This window comes from Chanodichthys erythropterus, chromosome 9 (assembly GCF_024489055.1).
Source record: "Chanodichthys erythropterus isolate Z2021 chromosome 9, ASM2448905v1, whole genome shotgun sequence".
NCBI classification, from domain to species: Eukaryota; Metazoa; Chordata; class Actinopteri; order Cypriniformes; family Xenocyprididae; genus Chanodichthys; species Chanodichthys erythropterus.
The window spans coordinates 22936191-22954229 of record NC_090229.1 but is presented as its reverse complement, the minus strand read 5'-3'; the positions used below and the strand labels follow the sequence as shown (position 1 = coordinate 22954229).

The window sequence follows — 18039 nt, the reverse complement described above, 5'->3', positions numbered from 1 at the left end:
CATAAAATGTATCTGTACTGTACTAGGCTACGTGTTGGTAGCCATTAAAGAAAACATAGTTTTGTATTTATGTTTAAATAGTCCTATTTTATGTTTTAAATTCATTCATTTGATTATGAAAAGTAAACAGCATGAGCAATATATCCGGAGACATGGAGTGTGTCAGACATGATTTTGACTACTTCATGAAGTTTTGTTTTTCACAAAACGTGATCACTGGCGCGTGAACTAGAAGGCATCTTACAGGCTAAATGAACCGAAACTCAGCGGCTGCTTGCCTCACAGACATGAGAAATATATCTATAGAAAGCTTTAAATGTATACTTTAACGAAAACGAAATAATTCAAAACGAAAATAAATAGGCTACTCTGATTATGTAGACTAAACCGAATTAAATGTGCGTTCTCTCTAGGCACGTGTACTATGAGGTGATGATGAGAGTCAGTATGTCAACTTCATCTTTGCTGCCGACACTGATTCAGAAAACATTAATTTATTAATAAACAATTAAAATGTCTCTTTGCTGTTTTGGTCACATTCATGAAACCAATATAGATTCGTAAATCCCAGTCGATCTTTTGGTAGGCTATATGCTGTTTTCAGTTGATGAATAAACAGTAGTGCGCCTCCCATCCAGTAAATCGCAATAGGCTTAAAGCTTTGTGTTGCTTTTGATATGGAACAAAGTCTCAGATTTCAAATTCTGTCCATTTCATTAAGAAATTCAGTTTAATAAAGTCGGTTTAATTTTTGTTCTGGATCCAGTGTTCAGCTGCTAAATTGGAGCGCACTCGCCAAAAACTGGACAGGGGTGGGAATTACAGTTACAATTTACAACAGATCACCCTCAGTGTAATCTGTCAATGTGATGGACTGCCTTCAGATTTTTCCGTCACTGATAAAAAAAATTCCGTCAATGACGGATAATTTTCGGTTAATGCGACCTCTGGTTTTAATAGACAAGGGAACAACTGTTTTGATATATTTATAGACAGAAAACGAATTATAGCTCATCATGTTTAGTCTTATTGTTTAAATCTAATTTTATAGATTTTTTGCGAGTACAATGCTTTACCATGCCTCAGAGAAAAACACTATTTTGTGAAGTAGCTAACATAGGATAATCAGATGCAGCTTTAGTAACAGTAATACATAATTTTCTCCATCATACAATATGTTTTAAAATTAATTGCATGCCATTTATCAACACAAGCCATCCGGCATTTAATATGATATTTTAAAATCGATCTAGTTTACTGCAGTGTGTCTCAAACAAGTGTCTCGCAGCAGCCGCCGAGCGAATGCACAGAGTAACGTTATAACATCATTTTCAACACTCTCAAATGTATCTAATATGATAAACAGAGCTGTGTTACCTCATACTCATGACCGGAAAAGCGGAAGCGGCACCGGCGACTGTGGCATAATAAAAGTTCTGCTGTGTTACGCAATCACTTCAGCGGCCTCGTTCAGCTCCCACAACACTCGGTCCTGCTCTGCTTCATACTACAGTGACATTAATAATCGCATCCATGATTTCTTCCCGAGTCATATCCCAATTGTTTTCCACCGGCTGTGTTTGGAAGACCACATGTCCCAAGATTCCGCACTCAAACTTGGCATCATCAAGCTACACCTTTGTTTTGCATAGGCCTCTAGCGGACAGAAAATATTACATATTGCACCTTCAACCAAATGATTCGATGGGATTTAATATAGTTTATTCAAAATAAAATATGTAATATTCTTTTTTCCCTCTGTGATGTAACCAAAAATGGTATTGAAGGCATGAGAATATGTTGTCAAAACAGAGACTTTAGAATAGGAAGCCTGTGTTCATGTGTTGCATTACAAGGTTTGATGCTGCTCTTGCCTCATTTCACACAAACTCTGTGGGCCCATCAATGTTTACTGTTTGTATGACTCTTTTAAGACGCCCTCAAATTTAAATGCCTTTTACAGTTATAGGAAAGATGTTTTAAACAGTCAATAAGGAATAAATGTTTAATGACCCCTTTAACTTTGAATGCTGGTGGTTCTGCAAATAAACCTTTTTGCCTCAGGCTACAAGGACACTAATCACTGTGTGTGCAGACTACTGAGTGTAAAGTTGTTCAAATCTCAGTTTCCCTTGCTGCCTGTTTGAAATTTTAAAGCATTTTCATGAATGTTTTATTTTTTTATTTTTTTTTTTAGTTTTTTGTGGTGTCAACTTTGTGACCCCCATTTCATTCAAACTAGGCCCAATCAATCCAGTTCCCAAACCATAGGGTTGTTGTTTTTCAGGGTGAGCTCTTTAAAGAGTACAGCAGAACTTCTTCTCCCCTCTTTGCTGCCGTTTGTCGTCCTGATAAAACTGTCATCTCTTGCTCTGATATCTGACCTCTAGATTGACAGAGAACATAAAGTTGCCTTGTGCTAATATTTCGGTTTCTCTTTTTCTTCATAGAATCAAGGTTTCAGGCATTTCTCTCTGAATGATAGGGCCATATACAGTAAGGCAGGGAAAGTTTTTTATATCCAAAAGCCGAACAATATAAATGTAAAGGTCAAGCATATTCCCCACTGTGAGCAGGCAGATTTTTTTATGCCGCCCCATGATTCACTCCACTGATTCACTACTGGAGGTCAGTAAATATACAACCACATTGGCAACTTTGGAAGAACTTTAAAAACAAAATTTACTTAAAAAAAAGTTCACTTTAAGAGAAAAAAAAGACCACCCTGTTAACAATTTAACTATATTTACATGTGCAGTTTACTTAATAATGTTATGTTAAATTTATAAAGGTTTACTACGCAAGGTGAACACAATTATTGACTTAATTTAACTTATTAAATTAAGTGCTCTACAAAATGCACTCAAAAATAAATAAATAAAATAGCTCATTGAACAAACTCAATTTAATTGAGAGCAGGAATTGTAAATGATCGCTCACAGCCTAAACACAGGCGTCACTCTTCTGCGTAATAACCACAAAATTCAAAACATTACAGATTCTCCTCTTAATGTCCAACATAACTGAACTTTAAACACTAACATAAACTAACAACATCTTTCCCTTTACTGAAAAATACATAAAATAAAACTTGAATCCCTAAATTTACTCTCCTAATGCAGTCCCTTGCAAAGCATGCTGGGAACTACAGATCTACTGCCCAGTTAGTTATGTCAATATTAATTTGTGCTTTATACAGAATGTTAAGTTGACTGAACAAACACTTATTAAGTAAAGCTCATTTTTAGTAGAAACAACTCAGTTAAATTAAGTTTATGTAGTTACATAAGTTTTTTTAAGTAATGTGAGCAAGGATGGTACAGTGGAAGTTAATTTTTTGAGTGCATGCTTGTATACGTTTTGAAACATTAATTATTTTGCAATTCTGTTTGACGGCACTAGTGTCGGAATGATTACACACATCACCTAACAAATGCTAAAATAATCAAATCAACATACTTTACTCTGTTCTGTGGCAGTCATGTCTCAATATTGTCTTAATATAAGCCAATTGTGACCCTCTCCAAGTGAAGGTGCTTGCTGGCACAGCCTGTTTATGTGAATGTCATGGATTATGAGTACTCTATGCCGGTTAAGAGTGGCACTGATGGACGGGTGTCAATGTTTCTACTCTTTGTTGGTTTCAGTGACCTCCGTGTCACCTACTCAACATCAGCTCTCCAAACAATGGCTGATCTACCAGTTCTCAGGGAAGACAGGCCCTGTACGAGATCTGTTGTGACACCATCCTCAAATGTGTTTTCCAGACACTTTTCTGTGTACCCTTTCCCGGAAAGCCCTAAAAAGCGTGCAAATTTCCATACACATCAAGTAAACTCAAACTGAGCAGTGCCACAAACAATAGAATCATCAGCAAAGATCTGTGGCTCTTTAGAGATTCTACACTCCCATATTCCGCTGCGGAATTCTTCAAGATTCTTCCTTCTCCACACCTGACATGGAACTTTAAGTGGGGTAATGACAAGCGGGAAAGCCGCCACTGCAGAAAGCAGCTGTCTACAAGCCGTAGGTTGTGTGGGCTGCCTGCTCGGAGCGAGCGTTGAGGTGTTGTCATCGAGGATCTCGGATGAGTGTCAAAACACCGGCTTCCAGATTCCTCTCAGTTCGCGCCGTATTATTTTTATATATAGTTTTTATCCCAGTCTTTGCCTCAACGAAGGCTTTGGCAAATTTGTCCACAGTGTGACAGATGTTCTAGACGTTTCCTCCCCGAGATGGACTCATGCTTCCGCTTCTACGCCGATGCCTTCTTGAGTTTCTCATCAGCCACCCGTGGAGATTCCAGCATGTGGGATTGGGCTTTTGATATTGAGATTACTCTGACTAATTGGCTCCTTTACAAGCCTCTTCAAAATTTTCCAGGCTGTAATTTTGCCTTTCCTGTAAATACTGTACAAGTTAACGACCCTTTTGGTTCATGCAACAGTTTTAAAATACATTAAAACTTGTATTCCGTTTCATCAGTAGTGTTAGTCCGAGCACAATTCAGTCTTCTTTTAGTCTACCTACACGGCTCGTATGTGCCTGTCTCCTCATTTGAAGACTTTGCTCTAATTTGTTCAGTCCTTCATCCCAAGTCAAGCCTCTTCTTCCACCTACCAGGCATTGTGATATTCTTGAGTGCTTGTCTTTGTGTCCACTTGTCTTCCATTTGGCCTTATTAGGAATCAACCATCAACTGTCCTCTGAGATTGTTCCTCGAGACCTTCGTCTGTCTTCAAACTCTGATCTTTCTTGGCCTCGTCGTCATCCGTAGATCTAAGTGGAGCATGTTGAACATCTAAAATGTCATAAGATACAGAAACCGTTTGAGGCTTTCTCCCTTTCTTTTTAACGTATGTTGTTGTGTACAAGGTAATGTTGCAATTGTGTACATCCAAATCCCTTTTCTGTTTTAATTCTGGGAGGTATTATGGTATAATTAGATATTCAAAATGGAGATTTGTGTCACTCTGATGGGTTTGAATGATGATTAATTGTACTCAAAACTCCAGTGGCCGACATAATGCAAGCCTCGCACTGCCGTTGATTATGTAGCCATGTTTATATTTTAAGAATTAGATGTGTAATTGATATGCCATATGCTACACAAACACAATGTACCCTAAATTGTTAAAAGCAGAGAATTGGGATTGAGTATGGCTACACTTTTTGACAGCTCTGAAGACAGGAAAATGCTTGCTCCTGCAACTTATATTGATTAAAGTATATGTTTTATTTCACTTTTTGAGAGGCAGCTCAGAGACAAAAAGTTTTGGAGATGTTTTTAAAGGTGCTTGACACTGGCACAATGAGTTGCCCTATATAAATACTGTATTTTAAGCACGAAAGATGTTAGATAATCTTAAGATGGTCAATTTTCTAAAGACCAACTCTTATCTCTATTTTGACCTTATCAAAACGGTGATGTTTTACGTCCAAATAGATTTGTGTGTCGTAAACAGGCTTTTCACCGAATATATCTCATTTCCATTTTCTGTATCGCTCGGTATCATTCGCTATTGTTTTGGCTTGCTCCAGTGACTGGGGTAGTTGAGGCCAGTTTCGACGAAAGAGCATCCGGACCATCTCCTTTCAGTTTATGGCTGTTTGTGAAATGTCTGGATGCATGTAGAGCCTTGTCCCCGGCTTTCTCTCCCCCCCTGCGTTCGAGTCAACCTTTGCAAACGAAGGGAAGTCTTCATTAAATGTGGCAATCGGTTCCACAAGATTGATGCCAACCTTTTAAAAATTCACCATTGGGCCGAATTGAACACGGGCAAATGCTGATGCAGATGAACAGGGAGAAGTCGGCCCCATCGAGAGAAATAAATCTGAGTTGCAGGCTTCAGTTCATAAATACCACAGGCTGTCAGGAAGCATGTTTTATTGCCCCTGATAGAAATTACTGCATTTATTTATCTCATCACACCTGATAGAAATGCAGAGTAGCCACTCACAGCAGACCTGTCTTCAGTTTACTCATGAGTTGAAAACTAGAGCTGACCCACAATTTCCATTCATTTATTCGGATGAATATGTACAGTTGATCTCCAGTGGACAGAGTGTTTGACTAAAAAAAATGCTTCCAAAAAGGATAGATGACTGTGTTTTGCTAATTTGGCATTTGCCTTTGCATAGCGGATTTCTACAACAAAGTAACCAACCAGATTTGCATTTGCATCCTTTGCCCGGCCCGAGCACTTCAACCATTTCATCTGTTTATTTCAGACATACCCCTCCTCCATTTTCAACATCTAGGCATCTCCTGCTTTGCATTGATATCACATTTCAGAAGCTTTTCCAACATCCACTTCTGCACTTACCTTCCTAACTTACTCTCAAACTCTAGATTCTCCCGCCGCCTAAATGACATCTTACTCCCCTTGGCTGTGTCACTTTGCTCCTAATCTTCTTCCAAACATGACTCCTTCTGACTTTAATGCATCTGATGCATCCTGTAACCTGTTGGAGATGCTCATTTGGTCTTCAAAGCATGTCTAAAGCGGAATTATGCAGCGCTTCTGATGCAGAGAGACTCAGGCAGCGCGGCACTGAATTTATTGATTCCCGTGAGTGAGTCAGAGAGTGTAATTCACCAGCGCCTGATTGATGAGGAGAGCAAGTTCAAACTGTCCATGAAGTGCAGCGCATGCTATTTTTGCTCTTCCCCAAAACTTTGATATGGTTTGACTTGAGATCAGCAGAGGCTTCGTTTGTTTATGTAAAATGTTTTTTGTTTGTTTGTTTGTTTTTTATCTTCTAATTACATAGATGCAAACTCCTCACCTTTCAGTGAAAGAACTCACTTTTTTGAGATCAAAATAGGTCACCTATGGGATTTGCATAGATCCAACGATAAAGTGTTATTATGGGATGGGGGATGGGGGGGGGGGGGGGTCTTACAAGGGTATTTGTGAACTTACAAGGGTAAATAAACAACTAGTTGTTTCAATAAGTACTGTACAGTGTTTTCTTTACTCTTTACTTTAAAAACTATGTTTAAATAATAGGTAATATTTTATGAATTTGAGGTCTGAGATGTGGCAAACAGTATTGCCATCTAATCAGTCAATATTGTCTTAAATATCCCGCATAGCACTTCGTCATTTATAACATGAGATTTTAACCAAATGTTGATTTTGAATATGTTTTTGTGTGTGTGTGTGTGTGTGTGTGTGTGAAAAAAATAGTTTTTGACATATAGGGTAATAAAAAATAAATGAAAAAAACCCTACAAATGATCATGCATAAGCAAATAAACAAACATAAGAAAATAACTTAAAAAAAAAAAAAATCAGTACAAGCATGCCCCCGCCTCGCACAATGTTCTCACCTTTTCCCCCTTACCTGTTTGCATCCCTGTAATTATTATTATTAATATTATTAATAATAATAATAATTAGAAGACAAAAACAAAATTATTATAAAAAATATTTTATAATAAATTACATTTATTCAAGTATAACTGTAGTAGTAGTAGTAGTTGTTGTTGTTGTTGCTGTTGTTAAATTATTCACAAACATTTAAAAAATATTAAATCATAATTTAGAATTAATTAATTAATGATAATAATAATAATAAGTATTATTATTATTCATCATTATTATTATTATTATTAATTACTACTACTACCACCACTATTGTTATTTACATAATTATATTCATCACATTTCATTATTATAAATTATTGGTTGGTTTTTATCAGATAATTTGGTTTGTGGAATTTTTTTTAGCCTTGTTAACATTATTAAATTAATTCACACTCCTAACACTGTGTGTTGTGTGTGTTTTTGTGTGTGGGGTCATGATCAAACTCTATGTTATGGGGACAAAATTTCCCTAAAAAATAGCAATATCTAAAATCCTTGTCCTTGTGGGGACATGTTTTGGTTCCCATGAGGAAAACAGCATATAAATCATATTATAAAACAGTAAGTTCCTGTCCTTGATTCTGATTGGTCAATAGCTGTGTTTTATGCACGATAAAACATGGCTATGACCGCTTCACCCAGCAGTTCTGTGTATCACTAAACAACACCCTTAGCAACCACTCTTAGCAACATAAACTGTATGTTCTCAATTTATATTGTACTGTATTATGCAGAAGAGCATTTTGAGAAAGAGATCGAGTGAGCGAGTTTATTACCTGCATTCAGATTAGCATTTTCCTTCAGGTCAGTCCTATGTTCATAATAAAAAATCTTTTTAAATGTCCGATGTATTATCTTGTCCTTTTAACATTTAAGGGGTTTTCCCATGACTGACAGCACTAGTCAAAGCATTTGTCAGTTGCGTCTTGTTCAGTGTTCACAACAATTCAGTCCTTTCGATATAAAAGTCTTCACTACTGACTGACACATTGCCGCCATCTAATGGTGTAATAATGAAACTTCTGCTGATGTTCACGATCAAGGACTATTTTTTCAGCGGAAGTAAGGCTTTTAGAAAAAGTTTACTTCATGAAGGTTGCATTGATACATATTTCTGGCTTTAATATTTGTATTGTGTGGTAACAGTTTTATAAAAGCAATAAGGTACTCGAGGCTGGTGTTGTATCGTGAATAAGTCACGGCTAAGGGCTTTTGCGTTGTGCCTAACAACGCCCTTCAGCCGTGACTTATTCACGATACAGCACAGCATCTTGTACCTTATTGCTTACTTAAGTAATGTTTTTTTTTTTTTTTGAAAATGTCTATGGAAAGTCTGCATAAAAAATGGAAAGCCAATGTGTGTGTGTGCGCCTTATACCATACTGGCTTGGGAAACCCTTCTTATTACCATTGACTCCATGACAACCGCTCACAGGCACCTAAGAGCCACAGACAAGGAGGGAGAGAAAATGTGAGGTTAATGATCAGATGGAGTCAGTGATTCACAGTGGTTAAAGATGGAGACCCACGATCCATAACATCATTGATTCCTATTACATTTACAATATATTTATATTCTAGCACTTTAAAGAGCTGATAAAGGTGTGGATCACAGTGTTGTACCGTCCCAGTAAAGTATGCCAGATCTCAGCAGTTTGCTGCATTGTTCACAACGTAGCATGTTGAAGACACTTCGAACTGCACTGTGTAAATTGCATTCATGACAGATTCTGCGGGACGTGTTTGCGTTGTTACTTGATTTGCATAATTCCTTCATAATTCCTCAGGCAGCATGTGCAAATAAACAGTCCTATCAGTGAACACTGAAATTCTAGAAAGCAAAACGTTTTCAATATATCACTGACTGGGATCTCCTTCTAGAATCTTTATCTTTCATATCCATTCATTATTTCCTGTCTTTACACATTGTTAATGACTTTTGCTCTCTTTCCTAGACAAATCCCAGAGTCTCCAGTCTCCAGTCCTACTAAAAAGAACATCGTCAGGCCAGACTATGAACACCAAATCTACAACATCTACACCAAATCAGGTCAGTCCCTCTACAATGTAACTTATCTTATCTCAAGAGTTTACCTTTAATTTTGTCAACACCATTGTGTTGGATTTTAGAGCGTCACTACACAACCTTCCATTGACTTGAATTAACTTTAGTGACATCCCTAGGATTATTGCTGACATTTGGGTGAAAACGACACAGTCACACCACGATGTGTGCACTTCTATGTAAATATTACAGGTGAATGAGATTTGTGTGCTTCAGGAAATCCCACTGACCACCTCCGCCCTGCAGACCTGTCTTTCAGGTCCAAAATATAACTCTGAGTTTGGGCTGTGAAGGCATGCTTGTATGTTTTTTTTTTTTTTTTTTCTGGCTGGAGAGAGACACCATGTGGTGAGGATGAGCTAATCTATAGTACAGAGGAATGAATCTCCCTGTACTGAGGTACATCCAGGTCCAAAAGTAGCATTTGGTCACACTTGTGTTGTGAATTTACCAGGTAACACTTTACTTAAAGCTTTATATATAATGCATTATAAAACACACACAGCAAGCAAAGAATCTCAGATGTAACAAGGAATCTGCACATATTATAATGCATTTTAACTTTTGTTTAAATTATTTATGAAAATATATACATTATGAATTATACATAAAGGCTTTAAGTAAAGTGTCACCAATATTTCTTCTGTGCTGTTTTTGAGTTATACATGTATATTTTTTTAATATATACATTTGTATACATATGCATGTCCTTATGGGAATAGGATTATTCAGTTATATGTATTAATGATAAACTGTGCAGTTCATACACTTTATCACTAGTCTCGGCCTGTTAATCGCCTGTCAATGTGATTTTGTTCCTCAGATTTTAGTTTTATAGGCTTAATGTGAGGAATATTCCACATGTCACCACATGGAGATCTGGAGGGAAAAAATAGATGATGTGCAAGTTACTTAGATGTGTATATATATATATATATATATATATATATATATATATATATATATCTATATATATAAAGATGCTTTGCATGTCTTTGACCCTCATTGGTTTATTTGATATGCCTTTCTTTGATTTTAACACAACCTCAAAGACTTCAGTCAGCCATTGTATAGATTTTATGCATACTGTAATTGCATAATTACAGGCAAGCTGATCATATAAAGGTTTCAGTGGTTAAAATAAGTGACTGACACATTAAACTCTGCCACTTGCCTTTGACGTGGTTAAAATGACAGCAGATTGACTTGTTCTCAAGTGAGGCCAAAGAGAAAGGAAAGGTTCTGTCAACACGAAGGCTGATGCATTCTGCTTCCCTGTCGCCATGGTAATACAATTTGACTGACAGACAGACACATGCTCTGCCACCAATCATCACTCTGTCACCACAAGTAGTGTGTTCTATTGATCCTCCTTTAGCAACGTCTCTGTAACCGTCAGTAACTATGTTCACAGACGAGCTTGGCAGCAGTTCAGTATGCAGTCTTGTTATAGAGTGGATATTTTGGTATTTTTATTGAATGGAGATAGTAGAGAGGGAATGTGAATCAAAGTTTCTGGAGCATTTAGACAGACCGCAATACCACAGCTCTAATAATGTAGTTTTTTAGGCTTATTTCTTATGCATAAATAAGTATAATAATAAATTAGAATATATATCCGTGTATGCACTGTAAAAACAATAAAAAACTGTGACATGTGCGGTAAAAAAATGGCGACTGCGGTTGCCAGAAATTTACCGTAAATATATATATATATAAACCAAAAATTATTCAGACATTTTTGATATATTTTTACTAGTGGGTGCAGGAAACTATAGTTCATTTATTTAAGTGAGGATAGCAAAAATAAAGTAAACTGTCACATATTATACTCAAAAATCTTCATATAGTGGACAAACAGTAAAACTGATAAAAATTTGGAACCAAAAATTATTCAGACACTTTGACCTGACAATGTTTTGCTTAAGTGTTATCTGACATAATTAAGATTAATTTTTTTCTGACACAGAAATAAACTGTATTAATGAATGAAAAGTTCAAGGTGTCTGAATAAATTTTGGTTTGACTATATATATATATATATATATATATATATATATATATATATATATACATTCACTATTATTACTATTATTATTGTTTTTGTTGTTGTGTTGTTATTATGTAAAATCTTATTTGAATTTCTCCATTAATTGAGTTATGACCTGAGGTGCAAATGTGGAGTTTCGAACAGACAGCTGGATTTACCTTAATCATCGGTGACCCCGCATGCACGCAAATGCACATATATGTATGTGCGTGGATGTTGACAGCTGGCCAGGTTCGAGCTGGGCTAAAACCGTGTGCGCTCTGTCAGGCTCGTAGCACCAGCTCCTTCAGGATTGATGAATTGCCTGCTTTCTTGATTAAACCTTCCGTCACTTCCCAACAAAACACACACATGCAAAAAAAAAAAAAAAAAGGGCCAGCGCATTAAAGACTAGCCCAGCGTAGGAGACTCGACATGTTGGGGAATCTGTCATCGTCAGCCACATTATGTGTGGATTTGAGGTGCCGGTGCTTTGACATTTATTACCAGAGTATTAAAAACTAATTCACGTAGATTTGGCAACCTTCATTCACTTGACAGTCCACGCTCATTTTAACAAGTCGGGTCTTTCTAGACTTCTCAACCTCTTACTTTGTTTCACCACCGCCTCTTTGAAGCTGAGCAGATTTTTGGTGTCATTTATTTTTCATTTAGCTTGATGGGTTGAAAGAAATATTTCCTAATTAGCGAAGGAATCAGTGTGAAAAAGAGTCCGTTTGCAACATCTGTGAGGTGACGGATTTGAATACATTCTTTTATGAGGAGTATTAATGAAGTAATACTTAGTCTCAGAAATGAGCGTTGTGTGGTCATCATATGAGCTGTGATTCTCTAAATGGGAATATTATATTGATAATGTCTTTTTAAAGTATTATATGTGGTTAGGAGCTTGACTTTTAACACTTTTTTATTTTCATCTTTGTCTATAAAAAAACAGGGAATACTCATAATAACATATTCGCAGATATCCAATATCCTCTAGTTAACTTGCATTAACATATCTATTACATTAATCAAAAAAGGATGACAATGGCTTTTATTAAATATAATATATAATGCCAATCAATTATTCTTTAGTGCATTAAGAGGTGATTGGAGAGAGAGATTAACATACAGAGATGTTTCAGAGTTTGCACAATATCAAAGCAAGGGACGACGAATTTTGATTTTCCGGAACTGATATTAGTCCCCTTATTAAAGCATGTGCATCTGCTTTTAATTTGCTCCAAATAATTGGAAAATGCAACAGAGCTTTCCAATTAAAGCGCCACTTTACGCACTTTAATAATACCCCCATAATATTAGAGCTTATGAAATGACAGGTGAGCTGGTGTATGAATAAAACATAAAGGCTCGTAATAAGAGACAGGAAAAAAATGGGAGACAGTTGTTGGGGGGGTTTTTAAAATGCTTGACTTAATTTGCATATATTAATCTCTTCTTTTCAGCCTTATCGAATATTCGTGCGTATTTGAAGTTAAAATAGTGATGACAGGCCGGGGTACGCTTCATTTTTCCACGGATTTATTGCTCCTATAATTCAGGATCTTTAATAAGCCAATATGACTGATCCTCCGAGTTCTGTGGAATTTCGTTAATTGTTCCAGATGGTGCTCACTGATTATGCAAAATGACTTCTCTTTTTCCCCTTTTTTTTTTTTTTTTTTTTTTTTTTTTTTAACCATCCACGACCACACTGTTTTTTTGATTGACTAACACAGAGAAAAAAGATTATTTTTGGGCCAGCACTTTCATTAGGAAGCCTCTCATCAGGTTTCAAACAAAAGTTCCATCTTATCTCCGGGTGCAGACTGCGCCGTGACTAGCGCTCCAGCTAGCGCTTGGCAGTCGAGGAGGATCCCATAGGCTTTTAATCGTGACTCTAATCTCGTGTAGCCCAGCAGCTCTCTCCACCCGTGTGGCCATATTTTACAATACCAAAACACTTTAGGCTGAAGGATTAGAGAACACGCACTCAGGCTAGCGACACAAAAACTCATCTGCTAAGTGCGGCTGCTCCATGGCTGGATGGCTAGCCTTGAGGAGCTAGTTGATTAAAACCCCCCAAAGCTAGGCCACCATTTTTCTGCTCCTCCTCTCTCATAGCTGAGGGCCCATTGAAAGTTCACCTTGATTCTGTTTAGCATCAGCTAAATTGCCCTAAATGAATTGTGTATGGATATTTGATGGGTGGCGGTGGGGGGACTAGGAGGGGAACAGACATAGACCAGATTTACAGCTGTGTTTTACTTTCGATGGGTACACGATTTAAGCCGTGCAATTTCGGGGCAATAAAACCGTTCTGAAAGGGAGCCAAGGACTTCAGGTTGGCGACAGGGCATGAAAGACTGCATACAGCTTCTTTTCCAAAAAAGCCATTAATGATTTATTCTCGTGGCCTACGTAGAGGGAGCCTGGGGAAAATGTAGAGTCGGTTTACAACTTGGTTGGCTTGTGTGCATGATAGCATATACCACTAAACCTGTGACTGATGTTGCTTCCAAACATTTGTTTCTGAATTCATCCGGATTTTAGAATCTTTACCCTCAGTCTTCCTTTAGGGGGAGACCAAGGGTCTTCAACCTTTTCGAGGCCTGTATGTAGCATGTTAAGTCTGATCTAGTAAGGTGCACATTGTACTATATTGCTGTTTTTTGATACTGGCATTGCAAAGCCATTAGAATAATTATTGTCAGAGTACATACTTCTACATTCACATTTTAGCTTTACTCCATGCATTTTAATTTCGGAGGGTCAATGAAACATTTAACTTTTAGGTTTACTTGGCTGAAGTTTTTATCCATCCATCCATCCAAAATTCTTTCCAGTCCTGCAGCCCTCCCAGCTTATTTGAGGTATACAAGACTCTGGTGTGACACTATTTATTTATTTATTTAGCATTAAAATACAATTAGAATTATTAACATCCACTTTTTTATCATTACTGATGGGAAAATATTTAGTATTTTTTTCCTTTCTAATCATGTTAAGAATATAAATGTGTTCTTCTATTATTTTCTAAATGTGTCTGTAAGTTTCTTGGAGATTTAAGTCAATTGTAAGACTAATGAGAGCCACGTGCCTGTGGGCCTAATCACAGTCCGGGGTATCATTCCTCAGCCGTCCATCTCCCAGCCCAGAATAAGATCTGTTCCTTCATTAGTCTCCAGCCTATCAAACATGGCCGCCCTCAATAGATGGGCCTGTCTAGCCTTCCCATTGCCCTCATGTTCAGCAGTCTTTGTTATCGCACATCTAATTAGAACTTGATAAAAATATTTCCCTCGAAATCCAGCCATTAAATATAGGTTAAGGAGATTTATGATCAAATATGCTCTTAAAGATCTTTTAATGGGTCTGTGGACTCGTTAAGTTGGTTATTAACGAGCCCCTAATACATAGTGCGATTTAAACTCTCAATGAGATTCCGGGGAATGGAGCCATTTCTGATAAGGGGGAAGTGGGCCCCCCAAAGGCTGTTTTGAAAGTGTTCTGCCTGCTTTGTCTCAAAATATATTAAGAGACTCATCTACAGCTGAATGAAGAGTTTATTCTCTAAAACACTGGCCAATTTCCTACATGCTCTCAAAATAAATGCTTATTGTAGTCAGCATGCTATTGTATGCGTTGTCAAAATTTGTGATCATTCTTTATTGATTGGTGTCATAGCCAATCAATAAAGGTCGTATTCATTCATGCATTCCTTCATCCTCTATTATTCTAGATTATAAATTTTGTTTTTGGGAGTTGTACCGCATGACATTTTACAATCTAAACTAACTCTGATTTAAAGGTGCAATGTGTAAATTTGGGACGATCTATTGACAGAATATAATATACATAACTATGTTTTCAGTGGTGCATAAAGACATTAAATAATGAACCGTTATGTTTTTATTACCTTTAGAATGAGCCATTTCTATCTCATACACCACTCTATCTCATACACCCCCTCCATGTCATTTTGCCATTATGCGCCGGTATGTTTCTACAGCAGTCCTAAACGGACATACACTTTACAGAGCGCGTTTAGTCACTGTGTTGTTCTTCTTCTTCGTTTTTAGAGGTAGCTTGCATCGTCACTACGTTGAATGTGAATGAAGTAGTAGTAGTAGTAGTAGTTGTCTGGTTTATTAGAAGCAGAGACCGTTTTTTGTTAGAAGTAAGAAGAAACCTCATTGTTTCACACAGGGTACTCTGCTGTCTCAGATGACATTGTCTTGTGTCAGCCAATTTCCTGTTTTGTTTTATTTTGTTTTGTTTTTGTTTTGTTTATTTGTTTGTTTTTATGTTGGTTTTGCTTGATGTTTTTTGTCTTGATGTTTTGTTTTGTTTTGTTCTGTAGTGTTTTGGTGTTTTGTTTGTTTTTGTTTAGTTTTTTGGTTTTGATTGGGGGGGGGGGGGGGGGGGTGTTTTGTTTTGCTTATATTCTATCAGTGTTCTATGAACCATGCACTTTTTAGTTCCTAAAATGGACATCTAAACATCTGAAGTCAATCAGGCTATTGCTTTATAACCATGATTGGCTACACAGTTACTTAATTCAGGGCTCAATGTTGTAGCTGCACTGTTTGTTAGGCCAAACTGCAGCTGTCAAACCTTATGCACATACTCGCATCTCTCAATGACACGTCTGAGCTACACTGTCTACTGAGCCTCATGTCATGGTGAACGTAATGCAACGATGCTTAACATAATTAATGAGGAATGGCGATGCGGCATTGGTAGATTGGTTTAAAGAGATGATGAATGGTCCTATGGCTGCACCAGTGGCTGCCAACGAGGCCTCTCATGCTGTCATCCCTCCTGCCTGAGTCCTGGCACACATCATTACTCACCAGGCCGAGGTGCCACTTTACATCGCCCTGCAGCCGCCAACATGGAAAACTTAATAACACTCCCCAGCTCTGAGGGGATCTATTGGGGCTCCATGCCAGTGATTGTCTACTGTAGAGTGCCAGTGCAACTTAAGTGGAGGTATGGGATGCTAGCTCAGCTCAAAATAGCTCTCACACTGACTGTAGCCCACAAATATGGGCACTGACCCTATAGCGTGACCCTAACACCACTTTCTTGCCTTAATTTGCTTCTCTTACTTTTATGGTTCAACATCCCTTTCCAAGCACGCCCTACCTCCTGCTCCAGCATGGTGAGGTAGCATACCCACAGAACCGCTAATTAAGAGGGGATTTGATGTAATTGTGCCTTCTGCTGCGGCCCATCCGGCACACGCAATTTAACGGCGGGTCCATTGCCAGCTCTGCCCCTCATGCATGCTCTGGAGAGGCCAAGCTCATTTACTCAGAGTCTCAAAACAACTTCAGATCACTATGCTAGAATTACAGCACCACTAGACCTCTCACATGCCAGAGCTAGTACTAATCTCTCTAGCACACTAGACTAATCCATAGACCACTTGGTCCAAATCATTTCAATTCCTACCCCTGCATTTGCAGTATATATAAAATGTTTATTATTATTATTGTTATTATTATTATTGCTGTTGTGTTTGTTAAATTTTTATTGTATATTTTTTATTTTCTTGTGTTTATTTTATTTTTATACTTTTTGTGTTATTGTTATTGTTTATTTTATTTTTTATAATTTTTTTTAATTTTATTTTGTGTTTTATATTGTTTGTTTGTTTATGTCTTTTATTTTATATTGCTTTCTTTTTATTCCCACAGTTATTATATTTATTTAAGACAGTTTATTCTGAGATTAGAAGCTGTGAAAAATGCATTATTCTATGATATGTGTGTTCAAGTTAGGGTGGATTGTGTTTATACCAACTGTGAACTGCATTGTCGTTCACGTGAAACATACTCCAGACCACCTTTTCAAATGGACTGGTGTGCTTGGAAAACCACATGAACTGGCATACTTTAGTGTTTAGTATATCTCTCTATGTAAATTTGCACTCATCATTCAATGGAGGGGGAAAAAAAAAACATTATTACAGATTATTTTTATCTAGAGCTAATGTTTCTTGACCTCTCTTATGGAATGGAACAGGTGATGATAGGTGCTGGGATTGCATTACATGAAAGCATTTCTGAACTGTGTGCTTATTGCCAGGATTCAGTTGGAACATTTGGCTCTTGTTTCATTCTGGAAGACAGATAGATCAGTGCCCAGTGGGTGATGCTTACTGGCACCCAAACCACTACCAAATTTCAAGGGCCACTTGTCACCCAGATGGAAAAATAACAATTCTCTTCTAAATAAACTTAATACATCTCCCCCACCCCCTTATCTCTCCAATCTCTTACTCTTTCACTTTTTATGCACCTAAAAGGTTCACCCAAAAATTACAATCATGCCATCATGTCATTTCAAACCTGTATAACTTTCCACCCATTACAAAAGGTGGATTTTTACAAAAGGAAGATATTCCGGTTACATTTCAGTCTGTTTTTCACACAAAGCTATTACAAGACATACACTCAAAAAATAAAAATGAATTGTTGGATTTACTTAAAAAAGCAGCGTGAAGTGGTTTCATGCAATTATATTGAGTAATTGTACAAATAACAATTGAGTTGTATGCA

At 37.2% G+C, this 18039-nt stretch overlaps 1 protein-coding gene across 3 annotated transcripts in view; it reads left to right on the top strand.

Moving 5' to 3' along the window:
- The window catches only part of mvb12bb (multivesicular body subunit 12Bb), a 53964-nt gene that overhangs the window by 19213 nt on the left and 16712 nt on the right, over nt 1-18039 (top strand). For all 3 annotated transcript variants that reach the window (XM_067395076.1, XM_067395075.1, XM_067395077.1), the window contains exon 7: nt 9329-9423. In XM_067395076.1, coding sequence (XP_067251177.1) covers nt 9329-9423 — 95 coding nt within the window. The remainder of the gene's footprint in view (nt 1-9328; nt 9424-18039) is intronic.